The 24331-nt window shown below is 53.1% G+C and overlaps 11 protein-coding genes across 11 annotated transcripts; 5 read left to right on the forward strand and 6 right to left on the reverse strand.

Moving 5' to 3' along the window:
* Positions 1-124: 124 nt before the first annotated feature.
* Positions 125-1788, reverse strand: BO80DRAFT_498151 (alpha/beta-hydrolase). Its single transcript, XM_025724120.1, has 4 exons — positions 1554-1788; positions 1353-1482; positions 1195-1303; positions 125-1138 (listed from the first exon to the last, which is right to left on the reverse strand). Exons 1-4 carry the CDS (start codon positions 1743-1745, stop codon positions 283-285), a joined length of 1287 nt encoding a protein of 428 aa, XP_025569221.1. The 5' UTR covers positions 1746-1788; the 3' UTR covers positions 125-282.
* Positions 1789-2496: 708 nt separating this feature from the next.
* Positions 2497-3691, reverse strand: BO80DRAFT_292253 (Rab family GTPase). The gene is made up of 2 exons (XM_025715011.1): positions 3487-3691; positions 2497-3436 (listed from the first exon to the last, which is right to left on the reverse strand). The coding sequence occupies exons 1-2, from the start codon at positions 3530-3532 to the stop codon at positions 2604-2606; spliced, it is 879 nt and encodes a 292-aa protein (XP_025569222.1). The 5' UTR covers positions 3533-3691; the 3' UTR covers positions 2497-2603.
* BO80DRAFT_292281 (uncharacterized protein) lies at positions 3444-4287 on the forward strand. The gene has a single exon (XM_025715013.1). It carries the CDS (start codon positions 3600-3602, stop codon positions 4134-4136), a length of 537 nt encoding a protein of 178 aa, XP_025569223.1. The 5' UTR covers positions 3444-3599; the 3' UTR covers positions 4137-4287.
* A 489-nt stretch (positions 4288-4776) lies between these two features.
* BO80DRAFT_292260 (putative MFS monosaccharide transporter) lies at positions 4777-7078 on the reverse strand. Its single transcript, XM_025715012.1, has 4 exons — positions 6591-7078; positions 6419-6526; positions 5817-6357; positions 4777-5752 (listed from the first exon to the last, which is right to left on the reverse strand). Exons 1-4 carry the CDS (start codon positions 6682-6684, stop codon positions 4909-4911), a joined length of 1587 nt encoding a protein of 528 aa, XP_025569224.1. The 5' UTR covers positions 6685-7078; the 3' UTR covers positions 4777-4908.
* Positions 7079-8131: 1053 nt separating this feature from the next.
* BO80DRAFT_292247 (uncharacterized protein) lies at positions 8132-9127 on the reverse strand. Its single transcript, XM_025715010.1, has one exon. The coding sequence runs from the start codon at positions 8891-8893 to the stop codon at positions 8390-8392; it is 504 nt and encodes a 167-aa protein (XP_025569225.1). The 5' UTR covers positions 8894-9127; the 3' UTR covers positions 8132-8389.
* Positions 9128-14474: 5347 nt separating this feature from the next.
* On the reverse strand, positions 14475-15658 carry BO80DRAFT_450704 (NAD(P)/FAD-dependent oxidoreductase; the record flags this gene model as incomplete). The annotated part of the gene is made up of 2 exons (XM_025721832.1): positions 14475-15299; positions 15377-15658. 2 exons carry the CDS (start codon positions 15656-15658, stop codon positions 14475-14477), a joined length of 1107 nt encoding a protein of 368 aa, XP_025569226.1.
* Positions 15659-15956: 298 nt separating this feature from the next.
* On the forward strand, positions 15957-17394 carry BO80DRAFT_489164 (FAD-dependent oxidoreductase; the record flags this gene model as incomplete). The annotated part of the gene is made up of 2 exons (XM_025723596.1): positions 15957-16255; positions 16321-17394. The coding sequence occupies 2 exons, from the start codon at positions 15957-15959 to the stop codon at positions 17348-17350; spliced, it is 1329 nt and encodes a 442-aa protein (XP_025569227.1). The 3' UTR covers positions 17351-17394.
* Positions 17395-17464: 70 nt separating this feature from the next.
* Positions 17465-19529, forward strand: BO80DRAFT_489168 (transcription factor domain-containing protein; the record flags this gene model as incomplete). Its single annotated transcript, XM_025723597.1, has 6 exons — positions 17465-18043; positions 18117-18657; positions 18697-18703; positions 18737-18822; positions 18853-19327; positions 19381-19529. The coding sequence occupies exons 1-6, from the start codon at positions 17898-17900 to the stop codon at positions 19527-19529; spliced, it is 1404 nt and encodes a 467-aa protein (XP_025569228.1). The 5' UTR covers positions 17465-17897.
* An 8-nt stretch (positions 19530-19537) lies between these two features.
* Positions 19538-20579, forward strand: BO80DRAFT_292371 (uncharacterized protein). The gene has a single exon (XM_025715014.1). It carries the CDS (start codon positions 19631-19633, stop codon positions 20417-20419), a length of 789 nt encoding a protein of 262 aa, XP_025569229.1. The 5' UTR covers positions 19538-19630; the 3' UTR covers positions 20420-20579.
* A 1460-nt stretch (positions 20580-22039) lies between these two features.
* On the forward strand, positions 22040-23683 carry BO80DRAFT_469843 (DUF3431 domain-containing protein). Its single transcript, XM_025723045.1, has 3 exons — positions 22040-22544; positions 22609-23178; positions 23279-23683. The coding sequence occupies exons 1-3, from the start codon at positions 22129-22131 to the stop codon at positions 23334-23336; spliced, it is 1044 nt and encodes a 347-aa protein (XP_025569230.1). The 5' UTR covers positions 22040-22128; the 3' UTR covers positions 23337-23683.
* Positions 23684-23983: 300 nt separating this feature from the next.
* On the reverse strand, positions 23984-24283 carry BO80DRAFT_370092 (uncharacterized protein; the record flags this gene model as incomplete). The annotated part of the gene is made up of 1 exon (XM_025716433.1): positions 23984-24283. A coding segment is annotated over one exon (300 nt), but the record flags the coding sequence as incomplete, so codon positions are not given.
* Positions 24284-24331: the final 48 nt, after the last annotated feature.

Consider the following 24331-nt stretch of genomic DNA (forward strand, 5'->3'; position numbering starts at 1 on the left):
CGTGGGGGGCACCACCTTGACATGTGTACAACTTCAAGGGATTCCTAATCCTTTAGATGAGTGCATGTAGATAGAAGTGTCACACGCTATAACTACGTCGGCAGAACCTATAGGTTGCAGCAGGGTTCAATGTTTGGCAGTATATGCAGTCGACTATGTCGAGTTCGAACATTTCACTGAGCACCTACTGCTATATCCTGACATAACCACCAGGGTATAGACCCAGGTATTCTAGCTGCTCCTAAATCAACGAACACAGATTGAAAACATTCACCCACAATCTCACAACCGAGCCTTCCCCGGCCTCTTCGTATCCACCGGCCTCTTTACATACTCCATCCACAGCCCGGACAACTCCATCCCATCCCGCTCCGACTTTCCACTCTGATACTCCCTCTCAAAGAACTCCTTCTCCATTTTATACCCCCCAACCTGCTCCTCCACCCACCGCGCCAGAACCCTCGCAGTATCATCCACCTTCTCCAACGGCGCCAAATGCGACGCACCGGAGATCACCGCCTCCTTCACCCGTCCCGCCCCCGCCCCTCCACTCCCTCCTAGCCCGGTCCCCGTTCTCTCTAACTTATCCCGTCTCCGATCGGGGATATTAATATGGCTCTTTTCCCCGAAGATGAATAACACTGACGGTCGCACATACGGGAGGAATTCGAATGCGAGACAGCACCATGGACAGACGGAAACGTATTCCGGGTTGTTATTATGCAGCTCCGTTGCGTTGGTTGTTGTGGCGAGATCTGGACCAAGAAGACGCTCTGTTGGGTCAGTAGCGCTACCTCGCGGGCTGGCATTAAAGCGGAGATACGTCCATGCTTCTTGTGCTTTGGTGGTCGTGAGTGTGACTCCGGCGGAATCCGTGTTGGGATAAAGTGCCGTCGGGGTAGGACGGAGACCGTGCTGTATGTATTTATTTCTGGCTCTGGGATCCCAAGTGCGCCAGAAGGGGTTGCGTTGGATGTATGTTGTTGCGGCTTCCATGGAGGGCCAGAAATCAGGACGAGAACTGGCCCAGAGGGCGGGACTTCGGCCGCCGGGTTTACTGGGACTTTCGAGTTGGATCATGGGTTCGAGGAAGATGAGGGAGTGGAAGAGACGGGGGTGCATGATGGAGAGATGCACGCTGGTAGAATGGTTAGTTTGCATGTGCGTGGGGGTGGGGAGGGTGTTGGGACATACAACGCAGCGCAGCTAAAACTATGTGCGATGCCTACGATCGGAGTCTTGATCTCGTCTCTGAAATGGTTGACCATGTGTAGAAGATCTCGGGAATGGTCGAACCAGTTTGCTAGAGGTAGATGAGTGCGAGCCATCAGGAGGAAAATGAAATCACGCACGGTCATCGCCGAGGATCTGCTCATTCAGGACGCCACTGGCCCCTTGGTGCGCGCAGTCTGCGAACCAGATGGATTTGATCTTGACGTTTGTTAATGCTACCAGCTCGTCCCAGATCGGTTCGTAGCACTCCTGTTATGGCTCACGTCAGCATACCTGTACCATCAATTTATTCCCCTCCGTAATAGTAGTCTGGTACTAACCTTGGGAATCCCATTCGCATGTCCAGCAATGATCGTAATATCATCAGGCCCGGGATTAGGATTACTCAGAGGAATGTATTGCTTGATCGCCAACTGCAGCGGCGGACTATCCGTCTTGACGGCATGGTGATATTCTCGGATCGATTCGCAGGGAACAGTGTGTTCGATGATTCGGAACTGGGAAAGGGACATGGCGACGACCTTTCTATGCAAAAGCAATATTTCAATCTGCACGAATAAGCAGGGAAGGATAAAAGAATAGCTCCAGGGTGTTCTAATTGCCGGGTTAAATAGGTCCTAGCTAATAAGGATCTAGAGGACTAGTGCGGTGTTAGTTCCTTGTCAGATGTAAGGCTCACCTCAGCCTCGTGTTCCTTTCCGTCGTTTCCCTTCCTCTTGCGGGGTAATTTCAAGTCTGGTTGTGATTAGAGACGGGTCTGAGGTTGATGCCACGGTTTACCTGGATTTGTGCAACGTTGGATACCAACTAAGGATATGGGATAGCTGCGAGACGTCGTCGCAGCTACTGCTATCCCATAGACGTCTGACTGTTGCACTGGGAAGCACTAACAACAAAGCCACGAGGGTAGGACCTGTTGGAGGAAAGAAACTGGTACAAGGCCTGAGCCTATTGAAAAAAACCAAAGTAGTATGAATGCAACTAGGACAGGTATGTAGAGTACTGTTGTATGTATCCTTGACCTTATCAGCAATCTATCACACATGTCATCAAAATATCACAAGTCTCAAACCAAAGTCACAACCAGATACGTGCATAATCCATCTACTATACCTCGCCAGCCAAATCAAAACCACGGTGCCTGCACCTTTTGTCATCCGGAATCAACCAAGCAATGCTCAACACGCTTCAAGATCCAAAACAAATCATGCAAATGTGCAAACAACAAGAAAAGAGTCATGACATGTATAATCATCCAAAAGGAAATAAGACAAACGCCACCAAGCTTCACAATGCAGTTAGTCATCATCGTAAGATCAAATGCAGCAATGAAAAGAAAGATACTGTGCACTGTCAACAGCAGAATCACCTTAACAACACTGTCCTCCCTTTCGCTTCGGTCCCTCCAGAATATCCTCCAAGTCGTCACCCACACTGCTAGGCGGGAATCCTAGCCAGCTGCGGCGTTTATCCCCGTAGCCCAAGCGGAAACTCCCATTCCCGTCAATATTTCCCGGGGTCAGAGACGTCGTCCCCTCAAACACCGTCGACGACCGTTGTGACGAGCTCGTCCCCCCTTCGCGTTTATTGCGCTGCTCGACCAGCTTCCGCGTGATGACACGAAACACCTCCTCAATGCCCTCGCCATCCTTGGCGCTGATCTCATGACAGCAATCCCATCCGATATCCTGTCCCCAAAACGCGCTACTGCGCTTGCTATCAATCCCCGTGAGTGTGCTGGAGGAGTGTCCGCCCAGTCCGGCCGTCGCGGGCGGTGTGGACGCCTGCGTCGGGTACAGCTGCTCCGCAACGTAGGCAATGGTGCGTTCAAACGGAACTTTTCGACGCGAAGGATCGATGGTAACAATATCGGTTTTGGTGCCGACGACGTGCACCACAATGGGGTCGTCTTCGCCGAGGTTTTTCTTCAATTCCGCCAGCCAGCCGGTCATTTCTTGGAAGCTTTGTTCATCGGTGATGTCGTAGCAGAGGAGGCAGGCGTTCGCGCCGCGGTAGTAGAGACGGGAGATGCTGCGAAAGCGTTCCTGACCGGCGGTATCCCAGATCTGAAGTCGGACAATGGTGTCGGAGGCGCTGTCGAGGACGCGTTTGGTCACGAAGGAGGCGCCCACGGTGGAGGCGGTGGCCGAGGGGTTGAAGTCGTTCTTGACATAGCGGTCGACGAGGGAGGTTTTGCCTACGCCTGAGAGGTGTCAGTCCGGTGGGGACGGGGCGAGAGGGAGGAGAACAGACCTTGGGCGCCGAGGACAACGATCTTAGCCTCGAGGGAGGAGCTCATGGCGGGGTAGAGGCTAAGGCGGGGTACCCGGAAAGCTGGATTTGCATGATCCAGCGGGAAATTCGGGATGAAGCGACGGGGAGGGACAGAGGGAATCAATATCGGTAAAGGTGAAGAGGAGAGGGGTGGGATAGGGAAGGGAGAGGGAGAGAAGGGGGGGGAGAGGGAAGAGGGCGTAAGAGACAGCGAGGAGAAAGTTGAAAGGAAGAAAGGGAAAAGCAAGAAAGGAGGCGCGGGAAGGAGAGGCTCAAGGAAGGGCAGCCATCCAGCCAAGCAGCACTGGAGGGATTCAGGGCAGTGCTCCGATCAGCCGATCACTCACGAACCTCGCGCGATCAGGTGTTCATCGGAGGGCCAGGAGGTCGGCAAGACGGTGAAGATGGATGGATGGAGGAGGAGGAGGAAGGATGAAGGATGTGCTGATTCATTCCATGATTTCCTCCGCCCTGGGGTCCCTTGCTTACGTCCTGGCTGGCCCCATGGTTTCAGCCACGCGCGCCGTCGACCGTACCGAGATGAAGATGCTTCAGCCTTCTTCGTATCTTCGTTTGCCAACTGCCAATCCCCGGCAACCCGGCTGACAGCTGGTGATGGTGGCGGGTGAGCCTGATTGACGCCGGGCTGACGATCGGGATGCGACCGCATCATGCGTCATTTCCTGTGCAGCGATCGCATGTCCGATCCCCTTCAGCCTCAATTCCCACAGATCTGGGTCCTGGCCGGGCACAGGCCGCTGGACGGTACCAGAACGCGATACTGATAGTGCCATGATCTAGTCCTGCCCTAGCGATCAGCGACCGGTGCTCTCGGACCACCCGTGGCACGGCCCTCGACAACGGTGCGACCGAACTTCCAGACGACCGACAATCCTCGTGCCATTACTCCACTACGCGGTATCTGACAGCATGGTCCAAAGAAGAAAGTATAGAGACGATCAGAAGTGTCATAATCTATCGAATCTCGGGGGTATCAACCGCTCTAGCACGGCGATCGGCAAATATACACAAAACTCGCCTCAAGGCAAGACAGGACATAAAACAATCGAGGCCAGGTCCCTGTCCGGGGAGGCGCTCGGGGGTAGTCGCGTGAAAGACACAAAAACACACAAATAACCAAGGGGGGGAATCTATCTATCCAGCAGCTGCGCCGGATGTGGCAGCCAACAACAATGATGGTATCGAGCTCGTGCAACTCCAGCCGACGGCATGGCTCCAGTCCATATATCGACAGGGAGGAAATGGAGGCGGAAATTAGGGAGGTAAGGTAGGAAGGGAGAAACGCCAGGGCGGAGTCCTAGCCATCACGGCCCGCGGCCCCAAAGCATGCAACCACGTATATATCCCGTTTTGTTTTCATGATCAGTCATCAGGAGGAGCTTACTCCGACTCCTCGCGGGCGCTGTTGTTGCCCGAGATCTCGGCGGTGGCGCCCTTCTCCTCGTCACTGGAGGCGCCGAAGCCATACTCAATGGCCCGCTGCTCAACTTCGTCGTCGGTCAGCTTGGGCAGGTCGGCGGCGGCCTTCACATAGCTGATGTTCTCGGTGTAACCCTTGGCGAAGATGATGTCGATCTCTTCCAGACTGCGGTTGGCGGTTTCAGGGTAGAAGAGCCAGATGAAGGGAATGAACAGGCCGTTCAGGACGGCGAAGAACAGGTAGGTACCCCAGCCGATGTGGGAGATCATGACCGGGGTGATCATGACAATGAGGAAGTTGAACAGCCAGTTGCTGCAGGTCGAGACAGCGTTGGCCTTGGCACGGGTCTTGATCGGGGACAGCTCGGCAGGGTACAACCAGGGCAGAGGCAACCACGCAGCACCGAAGGCGGCCATGTACAGGAAGAGACCGAACACAGCGCCCTTGGCGGTTTCCGAGTCATTAGGGATCAAGCAAGCAAAGGTGATAACCATGGCAATGCACTGGAGGAACGAACCACCCAGGAAGAGCTTGCGGCGACCGATCTTCTCAATGAAGAACCAAGAGAAAGTAGCGAAAATGGCGTACACAATCATGTTGACACCGCCAATAACCAGGGAGAAGTTCTCGGTCTCGTGGAGCGAGTCCTGCAGAAGCACGGGCAGATAGTAGATCACAGCGTTACATCCACCCAGCTGCTGGAAGATCTGGGACGAAGAACCGATCACCATGCGACGGAAGTGCTGAGAACGGCCACCAGTGAGAAGGTCACGGTATCCGACATCCTTGCCCGCCGCGTTGGAACTATATGAACCTGTTAGTCTAGCCATTCTCCAATCTTCACCGTAGGGTCAGTGCAGTGACTTACGCTCTGATGGAGTCAATGACCAGCTGCTTCTGGAGCTGAGTCTCGTGGTCGTTGATTTCCCAGCCACCCAGGGCAGCCAGCACGTACTCACCCTCCTGGACGCGGTCCCGGGAGATCAGGTAACGGGGGGAGTCGGGAAGGAACCACATTCCGATAATAATGATCAGACCGAAGAAGATCTGGAAGGCAATGGGGAAACGCCAGACGAGGTCCCGGTTGCCAAAGTGGGCACCGTAGTCAATCCAGTAGGCAATCGCTGTACCAATGGCAATGATACCGCCCTCGATACAGATCAGCAGACCACGGTTGCTGGTCTTGGAGCACTCGGCCTGGTAGGTAGGGATGGTGGAGGTGTTCATTCCGTTGCCGATACCGGTAATGACACGACCGATGAAGAACTGCAGAAGAGGAATGTGGTGGGCAAACGAGGTGACCTGGATGGTGACACCGATGATCATGACAATGGCACCGGAGAAGATCATCTTGCGACGACCAGTCTTGTCACCGAAGAACAGCGCGAACATGGCACCGAAAAGACACCCTATGCGACGAGCACGTTAGGATTGAAGGCGCAATTCGCTTGCGAGGGCGTTTCTACGAACCTAATTCATAAACCGAGGTAACCAAGGCCTGCATGGTAGAATTGCCCTTGGTGGCCGTGAAGAGGTCCTCGAAGGCCGTGTCACTGATAATACCGGACATGACACCCTCTGCAGAAACGTTAGCATGTGACAATGGGACGCGGCTGATACTGCCAGGTCCCGAGGCACTCACGATCATAACCGAACAGGAGGAAGCCCATGGTAGCGATGGATGAGATGGCCAACGACAGTTTCCTGCCGGACAATCCAGCGTAGGTGGGCGCCATCTTGAATGCTTGTTGATCCTAGGAAGGTTGTTGACTGGGGACAGCGACGACGTAGGAATCAATTGATGAGAGAAAAATCTCTAGAGCGATCGAACAGCAAAGTCGACTCGCTCTCTTCTCCAAGGCACTCCTTTTCGGTGATGGTCTTGGTCGAAAGGAGAGGGAGGAATGTGACAGAGAGGAAAAAACAAGACTGGAGCCAACGCGGAGAAGATGGGGGGAGGAAGGGGGATTATCTACTTCTCGAAGACGACAGGCCTGTCGGTTGTGGCGAGCATGCATGTTGGCCGACAATCTCTTATCCCCCGAACTGACTGGAGGCGTCTCCACCGAGCTACCAGCGCCCATAGTGAGCCGTACCATTGTTTGTTTTGTGGAGCAGGGGACCGGATGCATCAATAACGCTGGGTTAAGCATCTTTTTGGCGCGGTCCCGTGGCCCACTTGTGGGTGTGCTGGAGATGCAGTGAGCAATGACATCACGCAGCCCCCGACTGGGCTCCCCCCAAAAGGGAATTTCACCAAAAAAATAATTCGGAAAAACAAAAAAAACATTCCACCCAAAAACTAAAAAATAAATAAATAAATAAAATCCAATAAAAAAAAAAGGTTCACAAAAAAAAGGGGGAACCATACATCTCATTCATCCACCCATGTTGCGCCCGAGAGCCTAACAATCGGGTCGGCCCCTATCCCTTCTCATTGGTGATTCCTCCCCCTACCGATGGCGCTCTCCCCGGGTCTCTCAGGACAGTGACCAACTTCCCTCGGGGTCTTTCTAAGCCTCTGACGGTCTGACAACAGGTGCTAACCGAATTGGCCCTTCAGCCTGCCGATTCAACTATTCCGCTTTTGGCTTCACACCATCTTCCCTTCCCCCCCATCTCCTCCACCAACCCGAGGACACCGTGCGACTCCACTTCGTCGGTTCTGCCCTGGGACCTCCCACCTATGAGGAAGGACGTGCGCCCGCCCTGACCAATCGTTGTTGCGCCCGTCCGTCGTGGCGGATCCCCGGCCCAAACGTGGAGCTGACCGCACAGGGCTGACTTGCCCGTTTCGAGATCTTTCCTCCCAACAGAGCAACTCAAGCGAGGGGGTCTCGAAATCCCACGGGGAACTTCGCGCAGGCTGATTAATCACCTTGTCTGACTGCCTCGCTAACGAGCCCAGTCTGAATGCGGGCGCCATTGCGCTTCCAGGATTTCAGCCGCCAAAAGTCCACCTTTGCCGCCCCGTGATCAGGGACAATACGGGGCCGTCCGCCGACTTCTTCAGAAACGCAGCATATCTCAACCCATCCCTTCCGTCCCGGACCTTTCGAGACACGGCTTGAATGCAACAAAATCCGGCCGTCGCTCGGGAAGCCGTTTCCGTTGTGTTTCCCGAGCGCGCCTAGCGTCATCCTGCAAGGCGAGACAAATAATGCGCCAATGGAAATATGAAGTTAATAATGATATCCACGATAATGCGAATAAAGTCTGGCTGGAAAAGGTTTAGCCCGGAGGGGAAAGGTAGGGTATGCTCCTCCTCCAGTGTGCTGTTGGTGGGAGGCTCTGGTTGCTGATTCGGCGCCATCCCAAGATGCCGACTGGGATTCCCCACCCCGCACCGTCTCTGGCCGCGCCGGCGTCTCCAGGTCCCCATTTTTCCCCTCCTATATTGCGGTTTAATATCACCTTTCTCCGCGTCCCCATCTCGTTAGCCTAAAAAGAATTACCTTTTTCTTGGGTCTGTCTTTTAATTTTTCCCGTTTTGTCGGCATGATCTCTCTTTCCTCCTTCCAATTCCGACTGCCAGCGAAATCCGCCGATTGCTGGCATTCCACGGCTTATCCAATGAATTCCGATGCATCTCCACCGTAGACCGGAAAAAGACTTAGATCGGTCAGTCCGCTTGTCCGTCCTACAGACCCGACAACCGCAGAGCAATATGATTAGCCGCGCACCCTGTAGATGGCCCATCCTTCGTTTCTCGTGCGCGATGAGACAGCCAAGCAGGCAGCGGAGTTTGCAGCCTCGTACGTAGGTAATATTATCGTCCATATACTCCGTACGTCCTGCAAGGTATAGCTGCGACACAGCATGGTCCCACCGGGCTAAATGGATCTGGATAATCTCCCATGCAAACTCTGCCGCTGACAGCGACATCCAAGTTGCCTGCGTCTGTAGCCTGTAGGCCATAGGGATTATGCACCAGGATCTTAGCATCCCCCCCCTCCCATGGGCGGAGCTGAACGTGCCTGTCAAAATGATCCTCCCTCCCCGGAAACCCTGGGATTATCCCCATTCCTCGACTCCTACGTCAATGGCGTTTTGTGAACCCGCACTGACCGCACCAGGCCGACGCCAAGGCGACAAGCCAAAGAAGAAATACCGAAGCTCATCGTATTTGGCCTTGGTATCAACCAAGAGTCGACCAAGAGTCGACCAGTCTATCTCGGCAAGAAACGGGGTGGGGGAATTGCATGTGGGGAAGACCCAGCTTTTCGAGGAGATCGAGTGGATGCTAAAACAACGCGCGCCGACCGAAAATCGTCATCTTGCCTGCCGGCACGAAGGTTCCATTGGGCGACCAGATTGCCGGCTGATTGTTCCTGTATCTGAACCAACCGAAGACCAGCAACACAATCTGACTTCTGCCCCTCAGACTCCATCGCGCACATGGCCCCATTAGTCCTATCGCGCGTCGGTGAAATTAATTTCCCCTACGCCAGATTGTACGAGGGCATGTCTCGCGCTTCCGGAACACAACGGATTCAGTAACAGCGAATCAGCGGTGCAGAAAAAGCATCGTCGGACCCACTCAAGCAGTTGAACTGCTGGGAGCTGCTGGTCGGGTCGAATCGCGACGATGATAATTTTGCTGCGCCGGCGCGAACAGACCAGCCGGGTAAAAGAAGCGAGAAGCGCACGAGGCGGCGACCGAGAACCGACCGACCGACACATGATAATGACGATGCATCATGCGGTAGTATCGTCCGGGCGTATCTCAGGATGCGCTATCCGCGGGCTAAACCGCCATGATGATGACATCAAGACTGTTGGTGCCGCATCAGGTGTCTACCTATTGAGGGAAGAGCTCTATTAGCTGCAGGTATCACGGCGTAATGCCTACCTCCAGTGGGCGGAAGACACGAGGATTTCTCGGGACCAAGTGGGCGGGTGCATTGGTAGTCTACGCACAAACATCCACTATCCGACCACCGTTTCGCAAGAGGTTAGGCTGAAATTATTTCGACGCAGACGGCCCGATTGTTGAGACCGAAGGTTGATGGTCGGCCTTGGCTCTCAACACAAGTCGGCAAGTCGACGACGGAAAGTTGACGCTTCAGGAATCTGACCCGCCCGACGGTGCGGAAAAAGATGATGCGTTAGCCCTTCGAGACTACCGTATCACGTAATGACCCTCCCCGTCGGACAGCCTCCTCGTCATTGGCGCGAGGGCAAGTGGGTGTTGCATGGAACGTTGATAGGGCACTGTGATTTAGTAAAGAGAAGAATTTTCCCGGGACAGGCACAAACTGAAAAGCTCTTCCTCGAAAATTAAAGAGGCAGCTGCAGCTCGAGTTTGACAGCTGGGTTAGTCATCATCCGTCAGAGGAGCTTGGCGGTGTCGCAACAGAATCCAGTGGGTGGGTGCATATGTGTGGTGTGCGATAGAGCTCCAACCGAAAATCGAGACTCAGCTCAGCAAAAAAGCAGGAGGACGGTCGGGCAGATTTATACTGCCTTGCGCACGAGCTTTAAGCCTCAGGGGCAGGGGAATCGGGAGGCCGATGCTTCTTATACACAACCGCGGACTCGGCACCGGTGTGCCGAGTGTGAAAGGCCATCTCGGTCTGGATGCCGGAGGGCTCGGAGGGTCGAGTCACAAGGACAGCAACGGGGAACTAGATAGAAACGTGGAAGCGAGGAAACTGCCAATGATAGCGACCGTGGTGATCTAGATTACGTTCTGGCTTCATCTGAGATCTAAACGAGGCCTGGCCGCAGGACGCGATCCCGTTGTTGTTGTGATACCAGCCGCAGTTCTAGACCCCTTTGGAGCTTGGAGGAGACCAGGGAGTCTAGACGGCGTCAGCAGGTCACCTGCTCCTGCCGGATTTTCACCTGGTCCAGTCTGCATAGCGCATATTGATATTCAGTCTGTTGTAGATACCATCCTCTTGAACAAACACGAGAGGATAACGTTTTTCTGCTGATAATCCACGTGTTTCCGTCAGTCGGGTTACAGAAATTCCCGCGTGGCAGAAACAGGAGTCGCGCCAAGGTCTCTCGAAGCTCATAGTATCTCTCTAATCCGGAGAGCTTCAACTTTCTGTTTCTATCTGGGATCATATTTCTTTCAGCTATTGAGTGATTATGGTGGTTATGGTGATTAGCCCGACTTTATCTGGCATCTAAAACAACAGATGAAAGTGAAGTTCTTCAAAGTTGAACGGTAGGAGAAGCTCCACACCGAGCTATTTTTCCGTTCCGAATCTCTACCCACGCGGAAATAGAAGCCAGTGACAGATTCCATAATCCAACCGTTGGACCTGCTCGGCTTGCGGTGTTTGGCCTGTTTGCAATACCTCGGCATTGTTGCTCGGACAGCACGATAAGCACTGTCTCGCTTTCATTTCTGGAGGCATTCTTCGACCGTTCGAAGACCGCTCAATGGTCACACTGCATCCATTCTCCGATGCATGCAGCCGCGGACAGTACATTTGATCTGCCCACCACCATTGGCATCCACAGATGATTATTTGCAGACTAACCCGTGTCTTGTGTAGCCCTCAGCCGGCCGTCCTCCTTGCCTGGGATTATCCTTCCCACGGATAGATACAACACCATCAGAAGGGATGCTATGATACCTCCCCCCTTCGCAAGGAGGCAACAACACCTCCCCCTTTAATTTCGGAAATGTCCTCCCTCTCACTCTAATATCGCGCCACAGGCCAGCACTCAGCCAGCCTCCGCATGTGATCGATCCATATATCGTGGTTCGGATTGGCTGTCTTGTCAAACTTTATCTCGATCTGGTCGCGCCCGTCAGACCCCTTGCTTGTGGGTGTATTTATAAAGACGGAATGTTCTGTCGGTAATTCGGTGGCTTATGCCGGTAGCCAGCAGGCGCAGCTGAACGGACAACAAACATGGAGCTCACTCCGATCGAATTTCTGAGCTGTAATAGTGCTCAACTTTAATTCGGGTTATTTGGCTTGTATAGTGTGTAGATCCACGGAAATATATACCACTATGCAGTACTATTAAGACGGTCCCGTAGATGTAAATAGATCAGCCAATAATTGTAGTGTGGAAGAAAAAGCAAGCACGTTTGATCTCAACAGTTTCAATCTAGCCCCTAGCAGTGGTTCGCCAGGGAGTTTTAGACCATGTAGGCAGCCGGGTTGACATTCTTCTCCCTATCAGTCCACAGGTGAAGACCCGATGGGGTGGTTGGCATTTGTTGAATTCAACCATACATGCTTACTGCAACGGGAATCTGTGCGGCCCTGAAGATCGCGTTGGGCGGGTGTATCTGCTCTTGCTGCATTTGAAACTGTACTCAGCAGGGAGCAGGGGGTGAGATGATATTACACAAGGAGCGAGGGCTATTGGAATCTCAGCGGAGAATGCATCTTGCATACTACTCGGTAGGATAGTACTCCGTACTATGGGTAGATATATATCACCTAGCGCAACCTCTACACGACATATTATATATCTCCAACATGTCACTACACCACCGGGGCATTCATAGTTAGGAAGAACTCTACATATTATTGTGCTCCTCTAAATGCAGTATATGTATAAGGCAGTGAAATTAAAGTTAATGGCTTGAATCTGTATTCCCTGGGCATTATTCAGCAACCCCTTGCTTCACACGTCAAGCTGGGTGTCACTGTCTCTCTACTGCAACAACACCTTGGTGATCTGCTCCTCCAGACTGGTTCTTTATCCAGCGATCACCCATTGTACCATATCTGAACCACAACCACCGGTGACCGCAGACTGGAACAGAAGCGGGTAAGTTGGCATGGCAATGCTTGTCTTGTCGGGATGCCGAAGCACTGACAGCCAAGCGCCTTAGGCACCCACCCACCACACAGATTCACATGCTTGCCATGACCGCATGGCCGACGATCGTTCAACATCCCTTATCCAACAAGCTACTCCATATCAAATCACGATAGGAAGCCATCCTGAGAAATGCCTCACATCCCATGAACAAATGACGTCGACAAGGCACGGGCCTACGGAACAACTGTAGGGCACGGAGTCTTGCCCCTGGGGTAATATGGAGGAATCCCTGCCAGCCTCGCCTCTACTCGAACGAACCCCATCGGCAGACTTACCCCAGCGGTGGTGAATCCTGTCCGTCATATGATAACTGGAAGATCCCAGATGATGATGTGATATTACGCCGGAGGGGGAAGGGTTTCCTCGCCGCAATCCTTCGGAATGAAAACTCTGACTGGGGGATGCATCGTCGCATAGGCTAAGTTGCCGAGAACGTGGCTCACAAACACCGCAGCACAACAACACTCATTTCATTTCATCCACGCGAGAGTGCGATCATCGGGTTGGCCAATTAGCGCTGACCCCCACGGGCCCCGATGTGACTCCAATCCCTCCACCCCCCACACAGCCGCGTCAACCCGAAACCCGGAGAGAGACCGCACCCATGTTCAATCCTAATGATGTGGCCCTTAACTTGGGGGCCGGGGCAGATGGGTCTCGTCTCCAGGCTCCAGTCTCACTCCCTAGGCTGCTTGTGCTTAGTTGCCCAAAGTCCAAAGCCAGTTTGCTCCGCCATCATCTGATCAGGAAGCCCGCCCGGTTCTTGCTCGCCCCGGATTATCTAAAATCTTTCCCCCGTTGGCGGCCCAATCGAGGGCCAGGATAAATGCTTTTCCCGCTACATGCTGTCTCTCTCTGATGCTGAGGGAACACTCAGATGCAAGAAATTCCTCAACCCAGGATAGATTACCTTTGTGGCAAATGACTTGGGCAAAAGGACAAATTCTCCCTGCATGCGGATTTGTCCATGCAGCCTTTTCGCCAGATGAGCCGCTCGAATGCGGATTGGAGGAATCCACTCCCGGCTCACACGACCTATATTAGCCGCTTTATGGGAGGGGAGCTGAAACATGAAATGCAATCCGGCGGTCAAGCAAAGCATTTTCCGCAGATTTACGGAGTACCGGGTTCACGCCAGTGAACTTTCCAAATGACGTGTTGTTTCTAATCAGGGTCTCCGGATCCATGCTACGAAACAACCTTGATCGCAGAAACAACCGAGCACTTTCACCACTCTCAGATTAAAATCGCAGGAAGGGTCGAAGCCCAGCGATGAGCTCATCTGACTGATCGCCGTGCATGCCTTGGACAACCATAGGGCTTGAGCCCATGTGGCGAAACAACCACCATGCGAAACTAGCCAGCAGCACCATAGCTACAACCCAGAACGTGTTTCCATGATGGGCTTTCGATACGATCGGTGTATCGCATCTGATCTATTCCAAGTCTTGAAGTGGCATCCTCAAAAGCTGTTGCGTTGAAAGGGCCAAGCCATGGTGTCTAGCCAAACCCTTCTGAAGTCCTTGATGGAGTAGTATTCCATGTCGCAAAGGTCCGCTATCACAAGGAGTACTATCATTCTTCATCCCAAGATACCTCAGCCACCCAGGCACTGAGAGAATCGTCAATAATCTCGCGACAAATTAAATATACTCTGATGACAACTGTCTGACTGGAACATTCATCCACAGACTAATACTATGTGGAAACGAGATGCAACATCCTACTTCGCCCTCCCCCTCCAAAACTTCCCCGCCTCATACGTCAAATAATCCCTCCCCTTAAAAACCCACACCAAACACCCCCAAAGCGTCCACCCAGCCAAATGCCCCGTCCCCGTGCCCCGTCCCACCGACACAACCAACATCTTCATCTGCGCGTCCGCGGAGTATCTCACAGGCCGATACTCATTCTCAATCCTGGAGACAATATTGACAGCCACGGTGATTGCCTGCTTTGAGACGCGCGAGAGGAGTCGATCTGGATGGTAGGTGATGTCGCCGACGGCGTAGATGTCAGGTAGGCTGGTTTCGGTGTCCACTACGTTGAGGTGCTCGTCTACCTTTACCCAGCCGTCGGGGGTGAGGAAGGTTGTTGGGATGTAGGCATTGTTGGGGATGGTCCCGGTCGTGGAGATGTATGCGTCTGCTGTGATGGTTTGGTCGGTCGAGAGAGTGATTGTCCAGGTTTGCGTGTTGGGGTCTTGTGTTGCGTGTCTGACGGTGACGGGTTTTAGGACCTCGATGGACTTTCGCTGGAGGAGGGACTCGGCGGTTCGTTGCACGGTTGTCGGTGCGTCTGGTAGGAGGGATTCGGTCTTTGAGATCAGCGTGATGGTCTTCGCTGGGCCGGGTGCTTCGGCTAGTTCGCCGGTGAGTTCGACGCCCAGGGGACCGCCACCGCCAATTACGATTCTCGTGGCGGACTGGAGGGTCTTCTGCGCTGCTGAGATCGCGTCCCGGGTGTTTTCGAAGGCTGTTGTCTTGAAGGGGAGTTTTAGTCTCCCCTGTCCCGAGGGTCGCGGGGGTGGTGCTTCCGGATGCGAGGACTAGATAGTCGAATGGGATTGAGATGACCGTGTCGGTGGTGGAGTTGTCATCGGATGGAGTTGTCACGAGGACGGACTTTTTTTGCGTAATCGATTTTGGTTGCAAGACCTTTGATGAATGTGATGGTGTCATTGGGGTATTCGGTGAAGGAGTCACGGATGTTGAATAGGTATTTGCTTGATGGTAAGCTCTCGGGCTTGACGAGGAAACGGGGTGCCGCGATGTTGAAGTAGTATTCGTCTGAGGGGTTGATTAGGGTGATTGAGGCTTTAGTGGTCTGTCGGAGGAGTTTGTGAGTGACTCCTAGGCCTGCGTGGGAAGCTCCGATGATGACTACGGAGGCGAGTTGGGTGGACATAGCTAGTGAGGGGCTTGGATGCTGTGTGGGATTGGAATGTGTGGGAAAGTCCGAGGGATGTAGGTTTGAATGCGTGTTCATGGCTGCAGGACGGGGGAGAGAAGAGCCTAAAATAGACAGTATCTCGCGCGAATCTGATACACTGAATCTATTCATGTTGGCCCGGCCGGAGGAACATTCGGAGGAACCACTTGTTGCAGTGGGCCCGGGCTGGGCGTGAGCTACGTAGAATATAGATACTGCGTATTCAACGTTGAAAGTACCCCTGGTCCATTGCCTATCGTACATTGATGCAACGATGGCTGGCCAACGCGTGTTCCGAGTAATCGTGGTGGGCGGAGGCCCAGTGGGACTCGCAGCTGCCTACGCCCTTTACCTCGCTGGCATTGACTTCCTGGTCCTGGAGCGCAGGTCAGCCATCGTGGAAGACCAAGGGGCGAGCCTCATTGTCCATCCTCATACCTTATGGGTCCTCCATCAATTCGGTGTTCTGGGGGAGTTATTAACCCGGGGAGTTGAACTGCATCACCATCTATCGTTTACTGCCAAAGGGTACGTTTTCAAGGAGGGTACGCAATATGCCCAAATGCGCAAGAAGTGAGTCCCGGTCATCTCATCATGTGTTTCTGTTGTTGCTGTCGGAATGCATCTGACCGGATCAGCCATGGGTCTGGACCCGTTGCTTTCCACCGGGCCGAGTTAATCGAGATTCTATACAATGGTCTCCCGCCGGCTGCCCGAGAGAAGATCTTAACGGACAAGAAGCTCGTCGACATAGAAATGCATCAGGATGGAGTTACCGTGACGTGCGCAGATGGGAGCACATTCGAGGGATCGATCGTGATCGGTGCCGACGGCGTCCACAGCGCAACCCGCCAGTTGAAGCGCACCCTGGCTCTCCAGACCGATCCCGCCAGATCCTGGGACCCCGAGCAGCCCTATACCGCCACCTATCAGCTTCTCTATGGCTCATTCCCGTCGCCGTCGCCATCCGGACTCGGGTATGACATCCAGTCCCAGGACAAGGCGATTATGTACTTCAGCGGTCCGGAGCGCGGATGGTTCTTCTTGTATAAGAGGCTACCCAGCCCGACCCAAGCGCGAGCCACGTACACCGACCGAGACGTGGAAACGGTGGGCCGAGAGTTTTTCGATTTCCCCCTGACAGGGACGGTGAAGGTTAAAGATGCCTGGCCGCGGATGTTCGGGGCGGGTCTGACGAACCTGGAGGAGGGGATCGTGAAGCACTGGAGTCTCGAAAGGGTGGTGCTGGTGGGCGATGCCTGTCACAAGTTGACCACGCATCTGGGGCTTGGGTTCAACAACGAGGTGCAGGATGTCGTGGTACTTTGCAACGGTCTTCGTCAGTGCGTCGCGGCAGCTGCTGCCGGGAACCCAAGTGCTGGTGCCCTCGCCGCGACGTTCGAAAAGTACCAAGCAGTTCGAATGAGCCGTGAATGCTCGCTGCGGGGCGATGTGTGGAAATCCGGCCTCGAGACCCGTATGCATACCTGGCATAATATCTGGTACTATATTCTGTCGAGGTATTTGGTTCTTCCTTCCTGGATCGAGACGGTCGTGATGCGGTACGTTATGGGCCCGGAGTTTCGTAAGGGGCAGGTTTTGGATTATGTGTGCGCGGAAGAGCCGATGAAAGGAGGGATGGCCTGGTTGTATCCCATGCAGGCGTAGTAGCGACGACTGCTTGATTGAGGGAGATGATCCCTGCGCACTGGAGTTGTTCGAGGCATATACCAGCAGTGTCTCAGATACTATGCAGTTTCAATACCTAGGATTACTGCGTATGGTCTCTGTGCTAGTTAACAATCGAATGTGTGGATCACTCCAAAGAGATACTACTACTATCTCCTCCAATCCTATCTGCACCCCTTAATTTCCCTCCCCAAATGCGTGGAATTGGGGTCTTTGGCGGCACCCCGTCGCACACCGAAGGCTCCGGCTAAGATCTCCGGTAGTAAGAAGGTAAAGTGTATGTGCTGGCCTTGCCGTTCCACTGTCCATCTATCGCTGAGTCCGTGAAGGTGACCAGGCACGGCCAAGTTGTTCTCGCTGCTTGGAGCTCGGAGAGACCTGTCGCTACACTTCCATCAAGCGCAAACCTGGTCCCCCGGTTGGTTCCCTCTACACCCCCAATCCTCGCAGGCCTTCAGGTAAGTCCAATCTTCGCGCATGGTTCCAGCAGGATGACACTGAGGTATGCTAATCATTGGTGTAAACCATGAGTCTTCAGCCCGCAAGCGTCATAGCGACCCTCCACCGGAGGATCCACTCAGCAACGAATCCTCTTCACCCCGTGTGGCCGCTCAACCAGCGCCAGGCGACGCCCCCCAGCGTGCCAACGACCACAATTTCCCCCCTGAGCAGGTGAGCTACCTGTATGTGCCGCACCGTCTTCTCTCCTTCGTGGGTGCCCATCATGCTAAGGTGACTGCTTTAGCCTTGGGAGGTACTTCGAGATTGTTCACGATGCGAATCCTATCTTCTCCAAGGAACGCTTCATTCATCGTTATCAACACTCCTTGTGCAGTGAAGATCTGATTTCAACCATATTGACCATTACCGCAAAGCTTACTGGCTTTGCTGCACATGAGGTGACCCCCAGTCTGGATACTCGTCTAGATCAACTCCTCCGTTCAAGTATACTCCAGGATGATCTGATTGGTGACATCCCATCACTCGATCAGTTCCGCAAGGCTTACCTCCTGGCCTTCTATGAATTTCATCAATTCCCCGGGCACCTGTCTTGGCTGCGCATGGGTAGAGTAACGCGCATGGCCTACCGGATCGGGCTCGACCGCCTGGACCACATCCGTATGCTCTATCCTGACTGGCACGCGGTAAGTGAGACCGAGATCCAGGAATGGAAATCGCTGTGGTGGTGTATCTACCGCCTTGACGCTTATTCCAACATCTCGGCTGGGACCCCATATCTGATTGACGACACCGTGATCAGCACTTCCTTCATTCAAAGGCACATTGTGCAGCCACCACGCAGTGCCGACATCGACGCGTTGCAGGAACTGTGTTTGCCGGCGAACTCCGACGAGTTGTCGACAGTCCTTCTTGCCGCCCCTTTAGCCCCGGAGACATTGCTGCAGAACATTCACAACATCACAATCTCGATTCTGCGCCAGGCAGGGCTTGTGATCCGCTTGCGATTGCTCCGATCACAGGAAGGGATCGGGACGCAAGTTGCCAAAGTTGAGCGTCAGCTGGCTACCGCCCGTTTAGCCCTCCCACCGGGCTGGCTGAACCCACGTCGCAACGCATTCTGGAACGAGTCCCATGTTGATCACCATGCTCGAACAATTACCGTTATGTTTCTACGAATGGCACAGCTGCTCCTCTCACTGGCCGACCCTGGCCTGCGACAGGGCGACGACTGGCTGGCTAGCTGGCAGCGTGTTCTTGAGGCATGTCAGGATATTGCGTCGGTCGCAGATCAGTGGGATAGCTCCTTGTGCCTCACTGTTGACCCAGCAATCCGCTTGACAATTTTCACGGCTCTCATATTTCTGGACCTTCACAGCAAGACGACCATCATGGCAGAGCACAGTCTGAGTTCCGTCATTGAGCACCACAACAGCATACTACATCTTCAACTGAACCATTTCGGTAACATCTGGACACTTCCCAGGCTTCTCAAGCGTAGGGCATCGTGTACCCTAAGTGATGGCGAGTTGCAGCTAATCAAGACACAGTATCCTTCGAAAGTTTCAGTCAATCAGTCTCCGGCCCGCTTTCCCATCGTCACATTGCTCTGATTCTGTCGCGGTTCGAGGCGCCGTTACATCCCCGGTGGCTGCAATTTCTGTCTTCAGCCAACACGGTCTTGGCAGACTGTCAATAGCGCAAATATTCGACGAGCATGGGCAGCAAGCCCAGTAATCCACCGGTTGAACTCAAAGCTCTGACCAGAGAATCCTACCCCCAAGCCCGTCAAATCAGCTAATGGCTAAGCCTGTACCAGAGCTTTGCTTTCACCAGCTTCCCAGCAGTGATCTGTATCGCCGATTTCATAAGACCTCAATGATTATTCAGCCCCATCGCCTGGAATGCAGACATTGGATTGAAAAGATCGTATCTTTCTGGATCAGGGTACTTTGCTTCACTTCTCCGTTGACCCGGGTGACCAAACGGGCTGTTTCTTTGCTGAAGATTTCCGGACTCGCGAGTACCGGTCCTTTGGCACAAGTTTGTCGAATGCCTGATGCCAAGGAAGTGGTGGGCTTATCAGACGAAATATTTCTCCAAGTATTCACACTCCGCGGGCTTTATAATGAAGGAGATGCGATACGCAATTTTCCTCCTTCAGCAGCATCCTCCAACATATCTCCGAAGGTTCGCGAAACCAATGCGCACCACACGTCGTTCCAGGTGGCCGATTTTGATACCCAGTGGATGAGTATCTGGCCAAGAGCCGGTTGGGCCGTTGTCGGTATGGCCTCAATGTCCTACAACTCAGGCAAAACCTCATCCACAATGACCAACACAAGAATGCCTCGGAAGCCTATTCCGAATGAGTGGAAACCCCGACCATCCATCTACCCCATAGTGAACCGTTCTGTCGCAAACATAGCATATCTCGTAAGCAGCCATAACCGAGCCTTCAGTCTACCCGTTCCGCCCGATTCCCGTGAGCAAGTGCCTACTGCATACGTACGCTCTGAGGGGTCAACTCGGTACTATCTCGATACAGCATGGCTTACTCAACCCCGCAAATATCTGACCAGTCATTAGAGCCCTGCATAGTATGTTTTGGGTGGGGGAGAGCCAATTACTCCGTCCACCGAATGGACGAATCGATCGATCGGCCGCGATCAGGTGGGGAGGGACCAGGGTCTGATTGATCACTTTTGCCGAGAGGGGTTTACCGTATGTCAAGTTGCTGTGTAGGTACTTGGGTCTGATGGGTCATATTGATGCTTGGGTAGAGGTGTGATGGATATTCTTGGAGTTGTGGCGGGGTGGTAGATTTGTTGGTTATGGTTTTGTTAGGCGGTTGGTTGATGGTTAAAAGGTTTTGGTTGATGTGAACGCTGAAGGATGGCTGTGGAGTTTAGCCGTTGATTTCTGCAGCTAGTGGCCGGTGTGCGTATGTCTGTTTGTGATGGAGTTGTGATGATTGCTGTTCGGGTGGGGAAACATTGGAGAAGAGGTTAGTTGCAGGGAGACTTGCACAACACCGAGCTAATTTGCGGGGATAGATAACCATTCTTCATGATTCCCACACCTTATAAGCTCATAGACTATATGTTGCATACATGGCATCATCATCTCCCAACATGAGCCATCCACTAACCAACAACTGGCTAGTTTCCATCCCGACCTGTACTGTAACTTATTGTCATAACCGTGAAATACCACGCAGCACAGCCCTGCTGACGGTGGATATTCAGGGTTCAGCCGGGAGAAGCCAGCTGGCCAGTCAGACCGCCCGGCTGGGTGGGACAGTTTGAGATAGACTCGGTGGCGGTGGATCGTCTCCCGATCAGAGACGGGATGGGATCGGGCTGCCTGTCGGCCACTGTCAGTGTCAGTGTGTCTGACAGCGCTGGTCAATGGGCGGCATTTAACTGGACGACATGGCAGGTTGCTTCTGTCGGTGGTGGATTACAATTCTTCACAGAGACACTAAGCACGTCGTTGCGACGGGCCTAATGCATGGGAAATATACCTGGACCCTGGCTATAATGGGATTGTCGCACGGAGCCCGACGGGTTATTTTGCTGGGGCGATCGGCGGTGGATGGGAAAGACCAAAATGGGGATGTTCAGATAATGTGAGGGGGTTTCAGGGAGTGGAATCTTTGTAGCTACTTTACATCTAAAATGTACTCTGTAGAGGTATGTGCTTTGACTGCTTAGGACTGAAATGGATGAGGCCGAGATTAATGCTCATCCACCCACAAAGCTTGATCCTTCGCTCGAGTCTAGAAGCGACGGGGCTATTTATACCGTCGTGTCTGAAACATGTTTCTCCCAGACTCCATCACAATCGCGCATTCGTACTTGGACTGTCTCTCGTATCGAGAGCTCCTAGGCTGCAATGTAAACTCTCCTGGATCACAGCGTATGTAATGTAAATACCACTCGTATTCGGGTCTCATACCGTATGGTGTACTCCATAATCCCTGCTGATCCATCCGAAACCCACCAATCGGCGCCAAGCGCCTCCCCCGTGATAAGCCTCAGGCGGCGGCCGTCAGCGCAGCGTCGCCGCCGTTAATTATTTCCCATTCGGTGTTTCTGCCTCCGTACCTGGTAATTTCAGCAACCAACTAAACCCCTTCGTCGGATCTTTCTTCCCACGTTGCCTGTTTCTCCCTTTCGCTTCTTTCTCTCTCACACACACCCTCAGTTTCGTCCGGTTTTCATCCCTTCTTTCCTCCCCCCCTTCCACCCCCCATTCGGTCGTCTCAGCCTGGTTCCCGGCAGGCACGTTATGAAATGAGACTATCCTACCGGATTGGTGCGGCCGCACTCATCATCCTCGCCATCATTCTTATCAAACGCCACCTCGATCTCGTCCAGGATGATGCGCGCGTCCAGTCCGGCTGGAGCTTCAGCTCCTTCTCCGCCGAATCAGCAGCCGACGGCACCAGCAATACCAATGCCAATGCCAATGCCAACCCCGACACCAATGTGAACTCCGACAGTGCCACCGCCCCCAACAGCGACCGGGTATCAACTCCGAAGAGCAAACCGAAACTCACCGGCAGCGACATGACCAACAGCAAAGATTCGGATGCAGCAGCGCGTCCGATGTACGAAACTACCCCGATCATCGTCCCCAACGACCGTGTCATCGTCATGGCAAGATTATCCTCCGAGGATACCAGCTGGGTGAGCACCGATTTGAACGAGTACGTCCATCCCCTCACCTACCCCAAACCATTGAAGTCCAACCATACTAATAGGATAATCCAGATGGCGCAACGTAATCTACACCGTCGACGACACCACCGCAACCCGCCACACCCCCAAGAACAAGGGCCGCGAAGCCCTCGCCTACCTCCAATACATCGTGGACCATTACGACGACCTCCCCAGCACCATTGTCTTCATCCACAGTCACAAAGACGGCTGGCCCGGCGCCTGGCACACCGACACCATGGCCTACAGCAATGTCGACTCCATCCGAGCCCTGCAAACCGAGTTCGTTCAACGCAATGGCTACGTCAATCTCCGCTGTCAGCAGACCCCCGGCTGTCCGGATGAGATTCGTCCGTTCCGCGACCCCCCGCAGTTTGGGCGCACCACGGAGCGCGTCTACGCGCAATCGTGGATCGAGTTGTTCAATAACACGGATGTCCCCGAGGTGGTTGGTGTCGCGTGTTGTTCGCAATTCGCCGTGTCCAAGGAGCAGGTGCTCAAGCGGCCGTTGGACCATTACCAATGGTTTTATGATTGGGTGTTGAATACGAGTTTATCGGATGATTTGGCCGCTCATGTGATGGAGTATAGTTGGCATATTATTTTTGGTCAGGAGGCTGTTTAGTGAGTCCCCCCTCCAGCCCCCTCACCCCCATACCCCTCTCTCCTTGTTTTGCTTTTGCAACTTAGATCGAGTGAACATCAAACTAATGAGGAATCACAGCTGCCCCGACGCCTACCAATGCTACCAGGATGTCTACGGAAATCCTTATTTCTGGTGATTCATCTGTACAGAATACCCCTTTTGTTATACCTTGCTTCTTTCTTCCCTTTTATTCTCTTCTCCTCTTCATTTCTATCTTGTAATCTCTTGCTCAATCCGGTTCTGCATCTGACGACTCACGTACGTAACCTGGTTGCTTTCTTTTTCCTATTTTTTGAACTGGTGTTAGCTGTATATGATTGGGATTTGGTAAAAGTCGTCATTGAGCAATATATATGATTCTTCTTCATTACTTAGATCTTGGTGTTTCGGCTAGGCTGGTTGATCTAGATCGTAAGTAAAAGGAGAGTCTGCTTTTGCAGATACCATTATTGAATACGGGGTAAGGACTCCATACGTCCCTGCAACCCATCCCGTATCTTACATATCTTGAACGAGCCAATCACGTAGATACATCCTAGATCTACCTCCCATCTAGTAGTAGTATCTATCTACAAGCCCTCAATTACACATTACCCTATCCCCATCCCCCACCCCAACCACCCTCCATCCACCCAATCCATCAATCAACCCAACAAAGAAAAAAAAACAACCAAGTAAAAAAAAAAAAAAAAAAAAAAAAAAAAAAAAAAAAAAAAAAAAAAAAAAAAAAAGAAGAAGAAGAAGAAGAAGAAGAAGAAGAAGAAGAAGAACAAGAAAGGTATATCACCAAGCCAACCGATCCAACACACCCCCCGGCCACCTCCTCACGCCCGCCTTCCTCAACTCATCGAGGATCAAAATCCCCAACCCAAAAGCCGCAGGCAGGAAATAATACTCTACGGGAACACTCGTCGTGTCCAACACACGCTGCAACGGGGGGATATAGAGCCAGAAGACGGCCATGCCTAAGGCGAAGAGAATAGCGGGGAAGAGGAGGAGGTTTTGCGTGCGTTTGTTGAAGGCGGGTGGGTGGGAGAAGATGGAGAGGTGGCGGGTGCGGATGGCCATTAGGTTGAACCATTGCCTATTTCATTGGTTTGTTAGTGGGATGGGAAGAGAGGGGAGATGGAG

Source organism: Aspergillus ibericus (genome assembly GCF_003184845.1).
Source record: "Aspergillus ibericus CBS 121593 unplaced genomic scaffold BO80scaffold_95, whole genome shotgun sequence".
NCBI classification, from domain to species: Eukaryota; Fungi; Ascomycota; class Eurotiomycetes; order Eurotiales; family Aspergillaceae; genus Aspergillus; species Aspergillus ibericus.

Excerpts from the sequence above, each read along its gene's own strand:
- BO80DRAFT_498151 (XM_025724120.1), bottom strand. The coding sequence starts at position 1,745 with ATGTCCCTTTCCCAGTTCCGAATCATCGAACACACTGTTCCCTGCGAA. Across the intron at positions 1,483-1,553 it reads ATGCGAATGGGATTCCCAAG|GAGTGCTACGAACCGATCTG; the intron begins GTTAGTACCAGA and ends GAGCCATAACAG. Across the intron at positions 1,139-1,194 it reads AGTTTTAGCTGCGCTGCGTT|CGTGCATCTCTCCATCATGC; the intron begins GTATGTCCCAAC and ends CCATTCTACCAG.
- BO80DRAFT_292253 (XM_025715011.1), bottom strand. The coding sequence starts at position 3,532 with ATGAGCTCCTCCCTCGAGGCTAAGATCGTTGTCCTCGGCGCCCAAG. Across the intron at positions 3,437-3,486 it reads CGTTGTCCTCGGCGCCCAAG|GCGTAGGCAAAACCTCCCTC; the intron begins GTCTGTTCTCCT and ends GACACCTCTCAG.
- BO80DRAFT_292281 (XM_025715013.1), top strand. The coding sequence starts at position 3,600 with ATGAAGCGACGGGGAGGGACAGAGGGAATCAATATCGGTAAAGGTGAA.
- BO80DRAFT_292260 (XM_025715012.1), bottom strand. The coding sequence starts at position 6,684 with ATGGCGCCCACCTACGCTGGATTGTCCGGCAGGAAACTGTCGTTGGCC. Across the intron at positions 6,358-6,418 it reads TACCTCGGTTTATGAATTAG|GGTGTCTTTTCGGTGCCATG; the intron begins GTTCGTAGAAAC and ends CTCGTCGCATAG. Across the intron at positions 5,753-5,816 it reads GTCATTGACTCCATCAGAGC|TTCCAACGCGGCGGGCAAGG; the intron begins GTAAGTCACTGC and ends AGGTTCATATAG.
- BO80DRAFT_292247 (XM_025715010.1), bottom strand. The coding sequence starts at position 8,893 with ATGCTAAGATCCTGGTGCATAATCCCTATGGCCTACAGGCTACAGACG.
- BO80DRAFT_292371 (XM_025715014.1), top strand. The coding sequence starts at position 19,631 with ATGGCTAAGCCTGTACCAGAGCTTTGCTTTCACCAGCTTCCCAGCAGT.
- BO80DRAFT_469843 (XM_025723045.1), top strand. The coding sequence starts at position 22,129 with ATGAGACTATCCTACCGGATTGGTGCGGCCGCACTCATCATCCTCGCC. Across the intron at positions 22,545-22,608 it reads GTGAGCACCGATTTGAACGA|ATGGCGCAACGTAATCTACA; the intron begins GTACGTCCATCC and ends AGGATAATCCAG. Across the intron at positions 23,179-23,278 it reads TTTGGTCAGGAGGCTGTTTA|CTGCCCCGACGCCTACCAAT; the intron begins GTGAGTCCCCCC and ends GAGGAATCACAG.